Genomic DNA, 19,744 nt, shown 5'->3' on the forward strand with positions numbered 1-19,744 from the left:
TTTTGGAACGCATACTCGACCGCGTAGGGCGTATTTACAAGTGCGGTCGAGAGTGATTGGTCGGATCCGAGAGACGAACTCGCTTCAAGCCGGCAACTCAACGCTTTGTTCTCTGCCCCGTTCTGCCGAAGAACGCCCATTGATTTCTCCGCGTAGCGTTGGCAGCAATGGCAGCTCGCAGTTTGGACAACATGTCCGGACTCCGGCTGTGTCTCTCACGCACTAGTTTCGTTTGACTTGATGAAAGTTGGAGCCGAACGTACACGAGATACGTTCACGTGTGTCGCGAATTTTAATTTGTAAAGTGCATTGACATCAATATCGTTAGGTGTATCATGCGTATCGATGATTTAGATCGCGATTCACGGTAAATATCGTCTCCGATCAAAGAGATTGGCTAGCCTAAGAAATTGCATGTATGCTCTTATTATTTGTGAAATTTTTTCATATAATCTATTCACGTTTGCTATTTGTACATTAGATATGTACAAACGAATGTTGCGTCAAATGTTATACAACACGAATACTTGATGATTTCCCTGATGTTTATAATTTCCTTACATTTACTTGTTTTCTATAATTAAGGTAAGCACAAATAAACAATTGATTTTTTTTGTTGCTTCACGTAGCAGACGTTTTGATCGTATAACAGTGAATAATTTTGTGTACATTGCCTAAATTAGATTCTACGAAGCACACTACATATTTTGTATATAGCTCTCTGGTTTCAATGATATTTATTACTCGATACCGTTTATCGTTCCTTTATCTTTGTAACGCTCCAAAATAACATGCAATTTCACTATTGGATGTAATATTTTATATAAAGCACTATACTAATTGTTTTCTATTACGCGTGTAAGTCTCGTGAACTTATGTGAATGATGTGTGACACTTAGGTAACTAAAACTTTGGTTATCAAAACTGCATCAATGGCAGAGGAAGAAAGGATACCGTCTCTTCCAGGTAAGAAACACATCATTCATATTTTATCATGGCATTTTGTTAGATTTCATCCTTCACTAAGCAATTTGCGTTATATTAAAGATGAAGATAAAAAAGATGGTGCGGAGACTCGTCAATCAAAAGATACTTATGTTCCGGAGGAACCAACTCCGGACACCTCAATCATCTCCTTGTTAGATATACAAATGCCAGAAACGCCGGATAGTACGAAAGGTCAAACAAGCGATGGTGATACATCGAGATTGGAGAGTCCGAAGGCGGTGAAACCGGTACTTGGGAAGGTTCAAGCTAAAAAACGGTTGATGGCATTTGCCAATCAGTTGAAAGCATTAGCCAAGTCTCAGGTTAAGCCAAACTCGTCTCAGCATTCCACTGGAGCTTTAAAGACAAAAGATAAGATTATTCAAGATGATACGAATACAAATAAATCGAGAAAAAAGACAGGTGATACTATTAAATGTATATATTTTATAGAATGTCTCGGAATTATTTCATTTACCGCATATAATATGTATATTTGATAAATTTTTTATTACGGTCTTACTTTCTCGTTTAAGGCCATAGATTATCAAAACTTTTTCATCTTTGCTGCGAAATATCTCAGCAACAAAGTTACACAATTTACATTCCTGTTATTCCTATATAAGAATGTATATTATATTTTTATATACACAACCTATCCATCAGGGTTTCCCAGATATTTTTACGTTACATAACTTGGGCAGAGAGAGAATATTTTTTATAGACCTGTGTATATCTCTAATTCTAAGGTTAATATTTATAGTAGTATCAAGTATTCAACTTCTCTTTTTCTCGTCAATGAATGTTTATCTAAATAAGATGGATAGTTGAAAGATTATAAGATTTATTAATCTGCTTCTAATTGGTGGTATAGAAATTATAATTTGCAATTTTGTAGAGGAAAAAATTCTGGCTATCGAAGAAATTCGAAGGGAGGAATCTAAAAGTAAAAGGTTACTCGCGGAAGCTATGGCAGCAGGTATTGCTTTTATACGGGTTATGATTGTATAAATCAGATATTTTCAATGATAAAAACTCTTTTGTAGCAAGTATGGAAGACGAAAATCATGCTAGCAAGACGGCATCTGGTTTATTTGAAAGCACAAGACGTACGAAAGACAAAAGTAAACGCGAGAGAGTGAACGATGATCGTAAGAATAAATCAATGGATCGAAAATATTCAGAAAGGTAATTATTTTTAATAACGATATATGTATATATTTTTCCTAATTTTTATATATATATATATTTTCTTCACTATTCTTTCCTACGATCTATCGACTATTAAAGCGCTATTAATTACTTTTAGAAGGCATCGACATCGTGACAAAACTGATAAAGATAGTTCGAGTCGGGATGTTAAAGATCGAAATGAAAGTACGGAACGTTTTACGCAAAAATCATCTAGAGAAAAGCATAAGAAAGACAAAAAAAAGAAAGATGATAAAGATAAACGGGACAGTAATAAGACGGATACAAATCGTGACGAGAAAGGAGAAGGAAAAGATAAGAAAGAAAATGAAAAGGAAAAACCAGAAGAGGCAAAAGAAAGAACTGAAACGACAAAAAGTAAGAAAGAAAAAGAGAGACGAAACGATGTGTCGGAAATGGAAGTAGAAGGCAAAGATAAAAAAGAGAAAGAGAAAGACAAAGACAAATGGAAAGAAAAGGTATTATTGAAAAGTAACTCATGGGCGGAAGTACGAAAATCTGGTTTAACTCTCGACGATATCATTCATCTTAGAAGACGTGATAATTCAGAACGAACAAATGTAGTAAAAGCCAGGTACGGTATTAATAACAATTTTAAAAGTAAAACTTGAGATCTTATATATTTACATTCCACATGTAGCGCTATGCATGTACATATCACGCTATATTGAATGCATATGTGTTGTACGTGATGTTTTTCAGATCAACACAAGATTATACACGTTACCTCGAACAGATGTTAATGTTAAGTAATCATCGTTTAAAACGTCATTCATTGACAGTCGAGGGACTTGACGGACCCAAAAAGTATCCACCTGAATCGATTAAGTTGACGAAACGAGCAAGGGGACTTCAATTATTATATTGTGAAAATCCGCGCACTTCTCTTCTGTTAAGCATCTCGCAACTTTTACAAGCCGTCACTCCCGAACGTCGCGAGAAGATACGAGACATATGCGAAGCATCTTTACCACGGTATATCGTAATATCCATTTTATCCAAATCTTTCTTTACCCATCTAGAACTTTGTAATTGCAGGATCGATACAGAGGACACGGTGCAGCAAAAGCGAAATTGGTATCAACAAATAAATGCGACCAAGTGTCATAAAGATACTAGGTGGCGGACGGCTGTACAGCTTCCCAAGTCAAAATGGGACAGCGAAGATGATGAAATATCGTCTGCCAGCGTAGCAAAAGAAGAAGTTGAAGAACCAGTAAATAAACTGCATGTTTCCGTAATTCAACGTAAGTGGATTTTTGACAATAAAGATAACGCATATAGCATGGATGTTGGAATTTCTGGGATAATAATGATTCATTTTCTGTTTTCAAAAGAAGAGAGATGTTCCACGACTTCTAGTGTAACGGATGAAAACAAAATTGATAACAACGCTGATGAAGGCATCGAGGAAGATAATAAATCCAGTGAAAAGACCGTCGAAAATATAACGACAAATGATGAAGCATCGACGTCTTCTGCTTCGTTACAACCTGCCGGAAATGAGAAGCTAGCTTCGGAATATGAACAATTTATGAAGATGGTATGCACTACAACCGACGTGACCGAAGAGTATTCTCCAAAGAAAAACCCTGTTAAATCTACTTCTCCACATAGTTATCATGAATTCGATATAGAATCTAATTTAGCTGAAGATGGCATAAACGTGGAAATACCGTCGAACGACGAACCTGAAAGAGAAGATAAACAAACTCTAGAAGAATCGATAAAGAGTACGGAATGTGAGGAATCGACTCTGTCAACGGACTGTCAAATACAAGTTAACGAAGATAATATACAAATTGAACGTACAAATAAAAATAATGAATCTGAGGATTCCAAATCAATACCGAGTGATTGGGAAAATGTTAGAATCAAAGTTGAACGATTGAGCGATGAAAATACTGAATCTAGAGAAGCGAAGAAAAGGAAGAAACAAAAGAAAATAGCGTCCAGCGGTGATTCATCTAGTAGTACTACCTCCTCCGATTCAGAAAAGGAAAAGAAAAAAAGGAAACGCAAACGGAAAGTACGGAGTAATTCGTCTTCTTCCGATTCAGATAGCACGGACAGTAGCAGCAGTAGTAGCGACTCTAGTAGTTTGGAAGAAAGAAGGAAAAGAAAGCGGAAGAAGAAGAAAATTGAAAAGAAAAGGAAAAAAGCGAAACGCACTGCGCGAATAAAAAAAAAGCGAAAGAGAAAGATGAGCACCGATTCCAACAGCAGCAGTGATACAGATCGACGTACGAAGAGGAGAAAGAAGGCCAAGAAGAAGGCGATAGAAGCCAAATCTATTAATAATGGAGATGTAAGCAAGATAATATCAAAGTCTCCCGTAATAACTTCACCTTCAGACGGAACAAGTATATTACAGTCAGCGACATCGGTAAAAAAGATTAAAGAAGAAGCAGCGAGTGAAGAGAGAAAGAGGTCCGATCAAGTTGCGTCAACGAAAAAAACCATTACTGATAGCGCACAACACGACAATGAATGCTTGAAACAGAAAAAGGAAAGAACGGAAATAAAGTCTGACGAAAGTTTCATAGAACAATGGGAAATGGATTCTGTAATGCAACAAAACGACGGTGACACTTCAAGTCAAGATCATACCGGAGAATTGGAAAAGACGGATGGCTCAGAGAAGGGTAAATATCGAAAGAAAAGGAAATACAGTCGAGATAATATTGAACATGACAAAGATAGATCGTCTACTACGGTCAGCAGCGAAGAAAGGATTCAGAATGAAGAAAAAGCAAGATCAGATGAGGAAATTGAAACAAAAAGGAAGAAAAGGAGAGAAAAAGATATTAAAAGTAACGCCGAGTTTCTCGCAAACTGGGAAAGAAAGGGTATTACTCAACAACTACTGCACGAACAAAACGAAGCCAAGTATTTGAAAAAATTGGAAAAACAGAAAAAGGAGAAATGGGGAGAAACAGATTTTAACACATTAAATGTACCATCCCTGACACAGCTCGAGAAAGAGGGATGTCAAAAGCAGCTTCTAGCGGATGAGTGGGAAATGGATAGTTTGGAAGCGATATCATTAACAGATCTAATTACAAGTAAACGAAAGAGCAGTCAGGGTTCGTTGAAGAAGATGGAGAAAGAAGTTAGATATGATAAGAGGACGGATACCTATATCGCGATAGAAAAGGCAAGCGTAAGAGAAATGAAAAAGAAGCAGGAACGTTTGTGTGCGATAAGAATATGGGAGGAGGAGCAAGAAGAAGGTGAAAGAGAAGAGATGATGCTTCTGGAACAGAAGAGCAAGCAACGTAAAACAGACGATTGGGATATAGAGGAAGAATCTCTGTTTCGTAAAAATACCGAAGAAATGGAGGTTTGTAAGGTTAACGCGATTGTCGCGATAGAAAAAGAGTGGACTAAAACGGACGAAGAAAAAAATGTCAAAGAAGACGCGAATAAATTAACTACGAAGCCAAGTAAACGAGTTAGAAAAAGTCGTTGGGACATGGGCTCTCAATCCGAAGAAAAACCAGAAGCTAAAGATGTATGGGAGGAAGAATATGCCGAATGGTCTAAGATTAACAAGCGCGAACAAGAATTTGAAAAAACAAAAAAAGGCGAACTTTCTACTACGGATTACTCGGAAAATTCTAGTAAATCTGATCCGACAGATTTCTATCATAGAAAATCACAGAGTAGAGAATCATTGGAGAGATCATGGGCAGCATCGGAAGAAGTGGCGGCGGCGATCAGACCTGTACAAGCAAAGAAAGATACACCGGTAAAACATTTAATTTCAAAAACAAATGAAGATCAGCTTGCATCCATCAAGGAGCATCAAACTAGAGATCAATTTAAAGGAATTTTGGAATCGGATGTAAAGTTGAAAGAGAAGACCTTGGAATTATACAGTCCTAGTTCTCCAGCACTTTCTCAAAAGTCTCAGGTAGGTATTTTTATCCGAGTATTTTATCTTACCGGGAAACTATTCTATGAATGAAGAAAGAGACATATTAATGAAAGCGAAATAATATCGATGAAAATCAATGACCGATGCTTATCTTGGTCAATAATTTTAATACAATTTCTTGGGCTAATATCCTTTTTGATGTTTATTCTCTTCCGATAGTGTCTCGCTGGATATATATATCATCAATAGTAAGGGTATTGATTTAGATCTCTTATTTAAATAAGCATTTCTTTTGTTTTTTAGGATGTAGAAGTGTCTAATGAGAGCAGCTCTTGTAATTCTCTGCCTCGTGAGACAAGAAAGAAAGAGATGTTAATTACGGCAGACGAACTATCAATTCCTACATCTGGAATACCTTTACAATTAACAAAGCTACGTGATACTAAACGTGCGTCAAATGAAAAGGTAGAAAGTATTTTAAACAAAGTACAACTGGAGGATAAGGACTCTGCCAATAATTTTGACATTAAAACCGCTGATAATTTATTTGACGACATTTCAATTAATGAACCGTGTCTAAAAATACATACCTCAGAACATATGGATCTTTTTGAAGAGTATGGTTTAGAGAAACCATGTGATAAACAGCATGCCGCGAGTTCCACTGTAAGCTCAGCAACGCACACGAAAGATGACGAAGCGAATGAAGGAAAGAATGCACTTAAACTCATTCCTAAGCAGCTCTTAATTCGTCGTACCAACGAACAACAAGTAAAACAGAAACGTATCTTAGAAACACCGTTACAGGATCCTGCTCAACATGCAGCGGCCCTATTAACGATACAAAAGAAGTTGTTGGAGTCACACGCATTAAAGAATGATATCGTAGAATATCCGACCGAACAAGCGGATCATTTCGAACAGAGATATAGCACATCGAGTAATAGCGGAACCGATAACACGTTATTAGATACAACTGAATTTTCCGTGGTTTCCAAATCGTCAATAATAGCGACACGACAATCGAGATCCCCGGCATCGGAGAAGGCTGTCTCTATTCGATCCGAACAATCTGAAAACTACGACAGAGAGAGCAAGAACGATGACATAAAAAAATTAAAGACTAACCGAAGCGATAATAATGTCCCCCAGTCGGGCGTACAATCTCCCATCCGGGAACACAGGAAGAGAAGTCCTAGCAAGAGAGAAAGTGAGAAACGATATTCGCACGATAAGGACAAGAAGGAAAGGAAATCTGACGATACGGAGAAATCTGACAGAAGGGACACGAGAAGTTTCAAAGCAGATTTTGCAGATAGAAGAAGATGGAGCCCTTCGGGACGAGGAAGAAGAAGGAGGAGCGGAAGCCCGTCCTACGTCTCGTGGGAACGACAAGGAAGCGGAAGCGGAAGTCCCGGTCATAGTTGGAGCAGAAGTCGTAGTAAAAGTCCAAAGAAGAAGGACGAACCTACCACCAGTACGCGAGACAGAGATAAAAAAAGAGATAGATATGACGATGAGCAGCGATCAGGCAGATCGAGAACGGACGAAAGAAAAGAAAGATACACACGATCTCCACCACGCTTTAGTTACAATGAAGGTAAAAAAAAAAAGTTATAACGATTGTTTCTCTGTATAAACAGTTTTACTCTATAGTGTTTTGGATATTAATCTATTTACAGATAACTTAAAAAAGCATGGCTCTTTGAGGGGAAATCGTGATGACTGGGGTAGAAGAAGACACGACAATGCGGATAGAGATCACGAGAAGGATACTAGATCGTATGACCCAATGGAGATTTTGAGGGAAAGAACAATAGAATCTGAGAAATATAGAGATAATAGGTATTATTATAAAATATTGTACATCATATTTATGTGTCTGAACTTTTCATGTATTACTTGCATTCACTGCAACAGCTTGTTATGAAGCGACGACAATAGCAGGACTTGAGAGCGTTGTATACTGTATTTTTACAATTATGTTATACACAATAAGATTGAGATTATGTACATATGATAAATGTTGTGTTTAGATTTCACACAGAAGAATTGGATCACACGTTTTGGCAATATGAAAACAGCGGCATTTTACGAGACGGTAACGAATCCATAGATTCGTACATCGTTGGACAGGATTTGCCTCCTGAATATGACGATCGGTCGTATTATAGAGAGGGAAGTCGGGAAAGGGATATGATGATACAATCTTCGCCTCAATCGCAGTCAAAATACAGGAAAAGGTATTCACAGATATTTTGCATATATTAAGTAGATTTGACCAGTGTAACATCATCGATAAAACATTCTTTTTGCGAAATCTTTATCAATGATTTCAATGTAATCCATGTAAACGTGAAATGTATAATTTCATTTATTTATACAAACAGTTGGTTGAAGCATCTAATGTTTTCTATCAAAAACTTTATTTAAACAGATCTAATGCAAGAAGGGCACGACAGTGGGAAAAAGACAAAGACCCTTCGGATTCGGACCGTTATGGGCAGCACCTTGGACACAGATTACGAAATAAAACACCACCGCGATCGAGGTATTCGCCTGTGCGTCAAGCTCCAGAACGATTTCGACGAAAATCCAGATCACGCTCGAGATCTTGGTCACCACTAAGATCGCGAACACGATCTAGATCGAGATCGAGATCGCGTTCTAGATCGACGTCAAGGTCAAGACTGAGGATGAGATCGCAATCGAGATCGAGAAGCAGATCTCCGTTCGATGTAAGGTCGAGAGGAAAATCTACTTCTACGTCAAGATTGAGAAGCCCGGAACATACATTCAGAATGTCTGAATTGCGATCTTCCAGGTAGAATTCGATTCAATTTGCATAAACTTTGGATTTTCCCGTATCCGTGATAAAATCCATGGTCAATTTTTTAATATAGATCTCCTTCGCCCGGAAGGGATAGGCTAAATGAAATAGGAAGGGAAAGGAAGGACGATGACGAAAACAAAAAGTTTAACGTGTGTGGCGAAAGAGGTAGACGCATAGAAACTATTATTCAGACAGGAATTGTGCCGGGAACGAGCATTATGGACTCAGAAATGGGTATTAATAATCCAGTGGACCCAGCTATTACGAACTTCCAATATTCAAGCGAAATTGAAGGTGGAAATGAATATTATTATACGGAGAATAATTTGACTTACCCTCCTTGTATAGACGAGTCATCTACGAGTTCCCCGAAACGTTTATCTCTCGATGATAGGTAAGGATTTGCACTAGGCCAGGCCCTTACACTACACCCATTCCCTTATATATTTTTAAAACATAATTCTATTGTTAATTTGTTATTCCATTTTATTTTTTTAAATTTCTGTTACTCTATAAAACTAATCATTCGGGATAATCAGCTACAATAAGCACTATGCAATGTAACGACAACGTCTAATGTATTCTTTACAGATTAGAATTAGAATTAGGTATTAAAAAACAACACAACAAGGATTCCACTGTTGCTTCGGAATATTCCAATTTCCACCCCAACGTTGTCGCATATCCATCTCCTCCTCCGCAACAGCAGCAACAACAGATGATGTACAGACAGCAGCCTACAGTTGTACAAGTATTTGACACTTGAGATATCACTATATGTTTCTCGTCATTTATTAAAACGAGCAAATTTACATATTATTCCTTATGCTTTTTGAGGTTGGAAATGTCTTACAAGTGGTTCCCGCTGATTTCAATGGAGTACAATCGGCACGTCGGGAAATAATGCCCGCTGTAGCCGTGCCTCCGCCTGTGCGATCCGGATCCAGTCAAGTGGTTCGCGTAGGTAACGTCCTTCAAGTAGTGCCCACATCATTAGATTGGAGTAGCAGCAACAGCGGTGGCGCCGCCGCCGCCGCCGCTGGTCAATCTTCGTCGACTGCAGATCAATCAAGTGGGGTTTTGTATTCCTCAGCAGTCCCGGCACTCTCGCCCTCGGCACCTTCGGTTCCTATGTCCGTACCTGTCCCCGTCCCGGTTCCATTGCCCGTGCCACCAGCCTTACCCGCCGCGACGAATACCCTCGCTCCCGTCGCGACTATGTCATCTGCAGCTCCACTGCCACTGTCATTGCCAGTACCTGTCCCCGTGCCAGTCCCGATTCCCCCCGCGACACCAACAGCGTTCCCAACAGCGAGGAACGAGCCACAAAGTATGTATATAATATATTTGTCGTGACTTTTACCATCTTGAAAATATTATGATTCAACGAACGAATATCCTCGCGTTGCAGAGATAGTTCAGCCCGTATACAATTACGAAGCTATACTCGAGACACGTCGTAAGGAACGAGAAGAGCGTAAACGGTTACGCGAGTTACGCAGGAAGGAGAAGGAACGCAGGAGAATAGAGAGGGTTAATCGACGAGCTCTGCGGTTACTGGAAAAGAGCGATACATCGCGACAACCGAGTGGGGTTTTATTAGATCACCGCAAAGGTGCGATTGTGGATCCGTCAGTTTTGAAAGCATTGAAAGAAGGAGAAGAACAAGCTGAATCTCCATCAGCTAATCCGTTAAAAGAGGAAGAGGAGGCAACAACGTCGCTTAAAGAAGAAGACGAGGACGCCGCCGCGGACGAAGAAGAGGACGATGACGAAGACGAGGCCGAGGCTGAGGGGGAAGATGACGAGGAAGAGGAAGAGGAAGCGGAAGACGAGGACGAGGATGATGACGATGATGAGAAACCATTACGAATGATTAATCAGCGAATCGAAGTCGACGAAGCGACAACAACGTCCGCTGATGCGAATAAAGATCAAGTGGAAATCGAAACTAAAAGGGAATGGCCGGAGTTACCACCTCCGCCGTTAAAGGGCATTTTGGTTGTACCAGGATTTAGGTTTGTCGATATTAGTTTAAATATCTTAAAAATATTACAGAATTTTGTTACACATTTTGTCAGTATTGATATTTATTAAGAATTGAGCAAATTGTATTTTATGCAATCTCAGTAAAAAAAAGACTTGCGAGTTATCTCAAGATTCAATATACTATATCTTGAGTTTGCACCGTGCGTCATCGAATAAACGAATTTGTTTCAGGAGAGACGCGATGCCCAATGGCAACTTGAACGATTCGTCAGACGCGGACGACAACATCAAAGACGATAGCGACAAAGATGAAGAGATAGATAAGAATAATGAATGCGACAGAGACGCGGAGCCTGATGCAAAATCTGGTAAATCAAGTGCGGCAAAACTGAAAAAGACAAAGAAAAACAAAAAGTCCGTTCAATTCGCTGATGGCATAAAACCTGGCGAGGGAACCTCGCCCAGCGGTGGCGAAGGCGACATGCCTTCACCGCCTCCTCCCAAGGGAATAGGTTTCCGCGATGGACTCGGGGATTTGAGAAGGGACAAGATTTACAGCTCACGAAAGAATAGAAAGCAGGAGAAGAGAGCGAGACCACCAAAGACAAAGAAAAAAGTCAAGGTATGAGCGATTATTGTTTTCTCTCTTATTTGGAAAAAATGTTTAGATAAAGAGGCTCAGATTCAAGAGATATTTTTTAGTTGCATTATGTAAGATATTTTTCCTTTCTTACATTTTTACAGGTAAAGATAATCAAGTTGAAGAAACCGCGCATTACTCCATTGACAGCCATGATGATGGACGACTCCGACGAAATGGACGACCGTTCGCCACCCCCGCCGCCTCCCGGTTCCCCACCGCCGCCTCATCTCTGGCCCAGTTATCTTTCGATCTATAATACAACGGTTCGAGCGGTTGAACAACCGCAAACCACAACTACAACCTTGACATCTGTTCAAGCTCCGCCACCGCCGACTCCGTTGCCTCTTCTAATTCCGCCTCCTCCGCTGAATTATACTATCCAACCTTGCAGTAAATCTTAAGCTAACCGATACTCGCGATATCGGTTTTGTAAATTTTTTGGAGCGAGTCAATCTTTTTCTTCTCACGAAACATGAGGCCTGTTCTTTTCGGCTCAACTTTTGTGCACGGTTCGATCTTTCCTCTTTTTCTTTTCGTGTTGGAGAGAAAGAGAGAGAAAAGATGAACCGTGCACAAAAGTTGAGCCGAAAAGAACACAGTCCTATAGTAAGAAATATCTGTGCGCGTGAAATCGCATTGAAGTAAGAATGAGAACTGTACATTGTCTCGAAATTGAGACTTCAATAATGATAAAGTGAAAATGATGGAAGATGTCGGAAAATATATACTAATAATTGATGTTGTAAATATCCTCGTAATATAATTGTTTTTTTTTCCGACCAAAAAATCGTGATCTTAAGCTGATAAATCTTGATCCATTGCGCCCGTAACACTTTTAATAACTTCATGTTAATAATCTATTTCGTATATTTTCGATATCGAGAATTGTCGAATAGAATGTCTCTGAACTGACGATGGTTCATTCTACCGAATAGATTTATTAATCAGAAAGATAATCTATTAGTAAAAAAGTAAAAATTTTCGCATCTTTTTACTTCATATGTTATTAATGATACTCTTGAAACGAAATTAATGACACGTGACCATTAAAGAACTTTGAGATTCTAATTTTCCCAAGTCATTTTTCTCAAAAGCTCAAATAAATGTATGATAAAATTTTATTTTACAATTTGTATTTATTTTGCTGTAAGGAATTTGGCAATTCCATTATTAGTTCCGAGACACTCTGCATTATAGAGGATCGCAATGGCAATGGATATTTATGTAATTATGATTATTGTCGATAACGTATTGTCAATACGATTTGTTATTATAAGTAAGAATATATTCGAAAAACTGCAATGTATGTACATTGTATTATATATTAACTTGTCACAAATACATGTGACTCTATTAAAATTAGATCCCATTCTTTTCTTAGTTTAAAAACATATAACACCTTAATGTATGACGAACAAGTATACAAAAACGTAATCTGGTTTTAAGAATAGTAGTCACGTATTACTTGACTTTCTCCATATATGATGCATCGTAATTATCCTAATGCATAAATTTGAAAGTGAAAATTTCAAAGTATTTTGCAATTCGTTTGCAATAAAAGAGCTCTTAAAGATGATGTCAGATATTAACTTGTGGTTATTATTATCGTATATACTATATACGTCACTCAAACAATATCCATTTAGACCATCAGACTTTATAATTCCATTCCTGGATTCTACGAGTCTATAATTGGATATTTAAAATAAAATTTTTATTTTTCTGAAGAAGCATTAAATGCGCAGCCGATTTACTCACTGCTGTACTTGAACAAAAATGCATATCACGCGCGGTAAAAGCAGTACACTCGATGATGATAACAGTTGTACAACATACGTTGATTCTTCCATCGAAACCACGAAACGCGCTACGCACACAAGCAGACCGCGCTCAAGTAGTCGTAAACACTTTATTGCTTTTAATCAGCATTACTGTGTGTGTCTATCATGCACAAGGATAGCTCGTAATTCCCAGGCACTCTGTGATATAATTGTCAAGTGGTGTTGGGAATTTCCTCAACGTTTACGCTTTGATTTGTAATTATTTTTATTGCGCTGCAGTTAAAAAAGCGAAATGAAAATAGCTGTCGTTGGTGGTGGGATCGTCGGATTAACGACGGCCGGATTTGTACAAGCGGGGTACTTTCGTAACGCTGACATAACGGTCTTGGCATCGGATTTTGATGATACCGTCAGTCATGTAGCAGCGGGGATCTTTAGAGTCGGCGCTTCATTCTGTGGTCCTAGTGAGGCAATAACAAGGTATAAACAAGAAATCTTTTTACCACCTTTCAAGTTGCGTTTTCTTATAGGAGTCTGTGACTCTCCACATGAGAGTGTATTCCGAAACAAATTAATATTTTAAGATATTTCTTTTTACATTTCTCTAAAACGGTCTGAAATTGTTATAAAGCCAGATTTAAATATATATATTTAAATTAATCATAATCAATTTACTTTTTTGAGACACTGGATAAAAGATTCTTACGAATTTTATGATGCCCTTGGAAAAATGAACGAAGCCTCTCGTGCTGGAGTGACTGCTATTTCTGGATATATATTCGCAAATTCATCTCCGAATGTTGTTAAGGTATAAGATTGACAAGAAAATAATTTTTATCTAGAATGTGACGATATCATGATTATAAATGGAATTCTAATAAAATAAGAGTTGTTCCGTGTAATAAATCCATCGAAAAAATTTAATGCATCGTCTCAGAGTTTAGCTGACTAATTAATAACTTTTATTAGAATCATTGGCTAGAAGACGTGGTGCCAGTATATAGAAGAGCGAACGAAGAAGAATTTCAACTGGTTAATGGCAATTGGAAGTATGGATCGTACTTCTCGACTCTTGTCACGCAAAGCAATCTGTATCTTCCATGGGCTAGACATCGGTAAATCGTGTGTGACATAATTAAAGGCCGAAGAAGTGTAGTAAAAGTTATTTGCTTCGCTAGATTGCAATCAAACGGAATTACGTTCAAGCAGAGAGAATTGAATTCTCTCAAAGAATTGATTGACGATTACGATATTGTAATAAATTGCACCGGGCTTGGAGCGCGCCAATTATGCAACGACAGACGTCTCGTTTCTCTGCGTGGCCAAGTGCTCAAAGTACGATATTATCTCTCACTCGAATATCAACTTTTCTTCATCTATACGATCCTCCTCTTGAGATTTTCTCACACACTAATCGTTTATACGTGACATATAAAAAAAATTGTATATCTGCATAGGTAAAGGCACCTTGGATGAAAATGTTCTTTTATGGCGAGCTCGATACTTATGTCATACCAGGCTTCAACGGTGTAGTTACTTTAGGTGGCTCGAGAAGCTTCGATTCCGAAAATATGAAATTGTGTCCGTACGAATCCGCAGCGATTCGCGAAAGATGCGAGACGCTAGTTCCGTCCTTAAAAAATGCGAAAATCCTGCGCCAAGAAGTCGGCTTGCGACCACACCGGGAAGGTGGTGTCAGAGTCGGGGAAGGGAATCGTATTAGTAATCATTCTAAAGCTATAGTTAGTAGCTTGGACAGTGAAAATAGTTTATATTAATTAATTTATAGATATTGCAGATCGAGTGTCTTTTTATAGGTTGTACATAATTATGGACACGGTGGTTACGGAGTTTGCATGGCACCTGGAACTGCTAGAGCAGCCGTGGATTCAGCCGTCCAACTTCATAAATCTACGAGCTCCAAAATATAATTACTATTTTTACTTACTCATCATTTTTTCCCATTATATACATGATCTATTATTGTATTACAGAAAATATTATCAAAAAACTTGTTTCTGTCTGCCGACACATTCTTTATTGGGTTTACATAAATTAGAATAGTCTAATACTGCATGGTATCGTTTACTGAAATGCACTTACAAATAAAACTTCCAAAGGCCTGTTATCAAGTATGAAGGTACACGTTTATAGTTCCTTTATTAGCGGGAAAATATATTTTGCAAATTGTAATTAACACATTTTTCAAAATAATGAATCCTACTCGTCAAAACTTAAGAGTTACGCTTCTTTTTAGTAACAATTGTCATATCAAGCACATCACGTATTGCTTTTCGACTAATCATTTGGCGAATGGGTATTGTTTGTGTACGTTCTATGATAATTAACAAATTTATAAATGTTTTTTACACCATTAAATTAATATAATTGAGTACATCGAGCTTTAAGGTAATATATCAAATGATATCAGATGATCGTTATGAAAAAAATACCATTACGTCAGCCCATCCAAGCACTATTTCTTGCCGGGTTTTACGTTCTTCCGAGGTGGCGCTCCCCATCTCAATGCGCTGCTATCGACTGTAAGACGCGGCCTCTTATATTGGCTGCTTTTTATGTGTTCTTCCACTAATTTGGGTGTGACGCAAATAACATGCTGCCCTTTCCAATATTTAACCATATTCATACTTTGTAATGTCGAGATGATATCAGTTTGCGAGATGCTGGTCATTAGACTGTAAATAAATTCATATTTTTCATACGCTGTTATCGAAAGCAATTATTGTGATTAATATATATGATCGATAACATCTTACCTAAGATCTTTAATACTAAGAGTCCCTCTAAAATCTCGAAGGATTTCCAGTAGAATCCAACTCCAATAACTGCGGTAAGATAACTTTCCTAAATCGCTTAAAGGTTTTTCCGGGCTTCCAACTGCTTGTTCAATTCTACTTAATTCATAGCTGAAAGCTATCAGCAATTTACCATAGCCCTGTCTTTGAAAAGGTGGCAGAGTTAAAATACATGCTACATTATTACCGTCGGGTGATTCTTTCTCCTGAAAATGTAATAAAATTTAGATAGAAATAATATAATAATTACAATAATCTGAAGAAGCTCGAAAAATATAATTAAAATGGAACAAAGAATTAAATGTTTTTTTTTTTATAGGAACAGATTTTCTCATCAAATTGAACAAAGTTTTATGTATTTTTATGTGAAACAATGATGTGAAAAATTGTTGACTGAAACCTGTTAAAGAAATCTTTATTTTACTAGCTAATACTTGAAAATATTTTTTAAAATCTATACCGTACCTTTGAAAAATAGCCAACTAAATGTGCCCCGTGCTTATCCACCTCGCATAAAATATAAAAGAGAAACGGCTCTACGTCGAAGTAAAGGGTTTTGTGATCCAAAAACAATTTAGCTAACAAACATAGATTCTGACAATAAATTTTATGTTCCCTGCCATCTACTTCCCAAATACTCAATGTTCCTTTTCGATAAATTTCCTTCCCAACTGGCTGTCTGTGGGTACATTCACTCTGAAACAAGATATATATTACAATCATATAGTACATACATGCTCTTAATAAAAACTCAATGAATGCAAATAGTTGAATTCTATTTTACCATGTGATATCTGTAAGTTTTCTCGAGACGCATGTACTTTAAACAATATTCACAGATCCAGAGTTTCGTTTGTTTGCCATATTCCTCTGGATATGGACTGAAATACCAAGTATCAATCTCGTACTTGCCTAGAAACAAACTTTTGAAAATCATGAGATTCTTTTTGCATTAATTGAACTATGTATACGAATGGGATAATAATGCTTACCAATCTGTATTCTATCTATGTACTTGACTTTTGTTATAGCTTCGTGTTCCTTCTCCAATGCGGCTGTAGTAGGATCCATTTCTGCATAAGTCTAAAATAATAAAAATATGCTAATGTGCGTTAAATGCAGTAATAATAAAAATAATTAGCTTGTATATGTATATACATACATACATAAACAGATGGGTCTGTTTTTTTAGCTGCATTGGCTAAACTGGACTGAACTGCCAGCGCAATAAGTGTTATTATAGAGTGAAACATAATATACTTGTCTCACAGTTAATTTATCGCTCACCAGTTCAGCCCAGTTCAGCCAGTGCGTGCAGCTAAAAGAAACAAACCCCATGTTTTGTATGAGCATATATATAAAAATTTCATCTATAACAATTCTGTTCAGTATAGATTTACTTACTTTTTGCACATGGTTAATCTCATCGTGACGTCTCTTTTGATTTCTAGTGATTTTTCGATCAGAAGAATCTGCCAGCAGATCAGTTGCAGAACTCCTATCGTGCCGCTCTATTTCACTCATATCAAATCTGCTGGACATGATTCTGTCACGTGGTACCCATTCGTCCAATCTTCTGTTGTGTCCGTCGTAGTGGACATAATATTCGTAGTGACTTTCATTTTCATTATAACGTGTCTGAATAATTTCAGCAGGATCTATATAACAAGGAGATAACTAATAATAATGTCATATCAGACATTTAACTCTGCCTATTAACTTGTAAAAAAAAAAAAACAGTCTCAATAAAGCAAAAAAGATCATTTTTATCGTAGCAATATCTCATAGGAACAATACGAGGAACTAATTAATTAAATATCACAATGTGCTTCACCGGCTTTTTAAGTGAATCTTGACAAATATTGTCTCGATAATATAAGGCCAAAAAATATCTCAATAAACTCGCGCTTGATAAACATCACGGGCCCACTAATGGATTATCCGTGATGCGCGTTTACGAGGAATGAGGTTCAGGGCGGAGTTGTAGGTTGTAGGTTGTAGGAGAAAGATCATATTCTTACGCACGCCAGGAGTCGTCGGACCTACGGACGAGGTAATGCTCGCCTATGTCAAGCGGCAGCTCTTCGAAGCTGTCCGCGTCATCACCGGAGCCCTTCCCGCCATTCGTCAGCGTATCGCGCTTCTCTTGCTTCACCATCGTCTCCTTCGATGACGCCGTGTTACAACCGTCTTTACCTCTCTGCTCGGACTCGGCCATTTTCCGGTTGTAATTCACATGCCACGAGGATCACTTTGACCTTTGACTGGCGCGAATCACCCGAAAAAGGCTCGACGTTGCACTCACTGACGCAACAACAAAACGATCGGCGCGGATCGGCGTATACAGAGTACAGAGTCTACGGACAGTACGGACACGTATGAGAGATGAGAGTATGAGACCATTGTCACCATTCAGACCACGTAGTATGACGTATGACGCACGTATGACGCGCGTGGTGCCTCAGTACCTCTACATATATAGAGCCTAGAGCTCTCCTCTTTCTTTATGAGCTTCGATGTCTCGTGGTAGGGGTCAGTAGGGGTCTCCCTCTCTCGATGGCGGTTTGGCGGCACACGCAATGTTGCCAATATCACAGATTCTCCCTAGTATGTACAAAATTTACATTTTAGCAGTTACCCATATTTCTGGATTATTACAAAATTCAAATAATGGATTTTTTTTAGAAATAAGCTAATTATATTTTATTTAGTTTTAACATTAATTGAAGAAGCGTCCCATTTAATCACGTTGCGATATCGATCACAGCCACTCAAAGCGATCGGTGCTTGGAGTAAATGACCGTACAGTATCTCGATATTTAATGTAATCCATTTCTATCAATGCAGATTAATTTTAATCTCGGTTTAACTTAATTACTTTTTATCTTTTTCTAATTCTAAGAATTAGAGATTAAAGTGTTATTACTCTATATCGATATAGAAATGGAAATAAGACAATCTTGAATATAAAATTAAGCTATGAACTACGAACATACCTGTCTAAGGCTGAGTTTCCACTGAGCGCGTCACGCGTCGCGTCATCCGAGTTAACCAATCAAAACATCCCATTTTGATCTCGTTACAAATAATGTAATAAAATTAGATGCTTTGATTGGTTAAAGCCTTGTGTACACGATACTAGAAATTGGTCCGAGTTTCGGTTTAAGCCAATGAAACTGCTGCTTTTCTGTAAGAGCTGCAAGTTGATTGGCTTAAACCGAAACTCGGACCGATTTCTAGTATCGTGTACACAAGGCTTAAGGATGCCGTCCCATGCAGGACGGAATTTCGGAAAACGGAATCTCGGAATCATTCTGATTGGTTAGCCTCATGGGGCTTGTACTGTGCCCCATGGGGCTAACCAATCAGAATGATTCCGAGATTCCGTTTTCCGAAATTCCGTCCTGCATGGGACGGCACCCTAACTCGTGATGACGCGACGCGTGACGCGCTCAGTGGAAACTCAGCCCAAGTCCATGGTACTCTAATTTGTATTTGAATCTCGCGCGAACCGAGGACAGTGCTGCTATCGACGGACGCGCATGCGCGGCGAGTATCCTCCGGACTACTCCGGAGTCCGGGTGGGGGCGGTCGCGACGGGCA

General features: G+C 38.3%; 3 protein-coding genes across 4 annotated transcripts; 2 read left to right on the forward strand and 1 right to left on the reverse strand.

The window, feature by feature from the left end:
* The first annotated feature begins 177 nt into the window (after nt 1-177).
* On the forward strand, nt 178-12,906 carry LOC139768532 (uncharacterized). 2 transcript variants are annotated; one of them, XM_071698790.1, is made up of 20 exons: nt 178-367; nt 482-585; nt 900-966; nt 1,048-1,410; nt 1,886-1,966; nt 2,034-2,175; nt 2,297-2,773; nt 2,902-3,174; nt 3,238-3,446; nt 3,537-6,115; nt 6,383-7,679; nt 7,762-7,924; nt 8,116-8,322; nt 8,517-8,903; nt 8,983-9,306; nt 9,504-9,663; nt 9,750-10,242; nt 10,324-10,930; nt 11,133-11,523; nt 11,646-12,906. In XM_071698790.1, the coding sequence occupies exons 3-20, from the start codon at nt 933-935 to the stop codon at nt 11,943-11,945; spliced, it is 8,487 nt and encodes a 2,828-aa protein (XP_071554891.1). In that variant the 5' UTR covers nt 178-367; nt 482-585; nt 900-932; the 3' UTR covers nt 11,946-12,906. The 2 variants fall into 2 exon arrangements, with proteins under 2 accessions (XP_071554891.1, XP_071554890.1); XM_071698789.1 differs by lacking the exon at nt 482-585.
* A 148-nt stretch (nt 12,907-13,054) lies between these two features.
* Daao1 (D-amino acid oxidase 1) lies at nt 13,055-15,354 on the forward strand. The gene is made up of 6 exons (XM_071698859.1): nt 13,055-13,805; nt 14,010-14,133; nt 14,295-14,440; nt 14,504-14,660; nt 14,783-15,067; nt 15,143-15,354. The coding sequence occupies exons 1-6, from the start codon at nt 13,618-13,620 to the stop codon at nt 15,254-15,256; spliced, it is 1,014 nt and encodes a 337-aa protein (XP_071554960.1). The 5' UTR covers nt 13,055-13,617; the 3' UTR covers nt 15,257-15,354.
* Nucleotides 15,338-18,609, reverse strand: Mof (males absent on the first). The gene is made up of 7 exons (XM_071698851.1): nt 18,167-18,609; nt 17,546-17,799; nt 17,134-17,224; nt 16,926-17,053; nt 16,607-16,837; nt 16,103-16,347; nt 15,338-16,021 (listed from the first exon to the last, which is right to left on the reverse strand). Exons 1-7 carry the CDS (start codon nt 18,357-18,359, stop codon nt 15,802-15,804), a joined length of 1,362 nt encoding a protein of 453 aa, XP_071554952.1. The 5' UTR covers nt 18,360-18,609; the 3' UTR covers nt 15,338-15,801.
* Between the last annotated feature and the right edge of the window lie 1,135 nt (nt 18,610-19,744).

This window comes from Temnothorax nylanderi, unplaced genomic scaffold, assembly GCF_030848795.1.
Source record: "Temnothorax nylanderi isolate EJ_2023f unplaced genomic scaffold, tnyl_v1.0 TNYL_tig0016_pilon, whole genome shotgun sequence".
Lineage (NCBI taxonomy): Eukaryota > Metazoa > Arthropoda > Insecta > Hymenoptera > Formicidae > Temnothorax > Temnothorax nylanderi.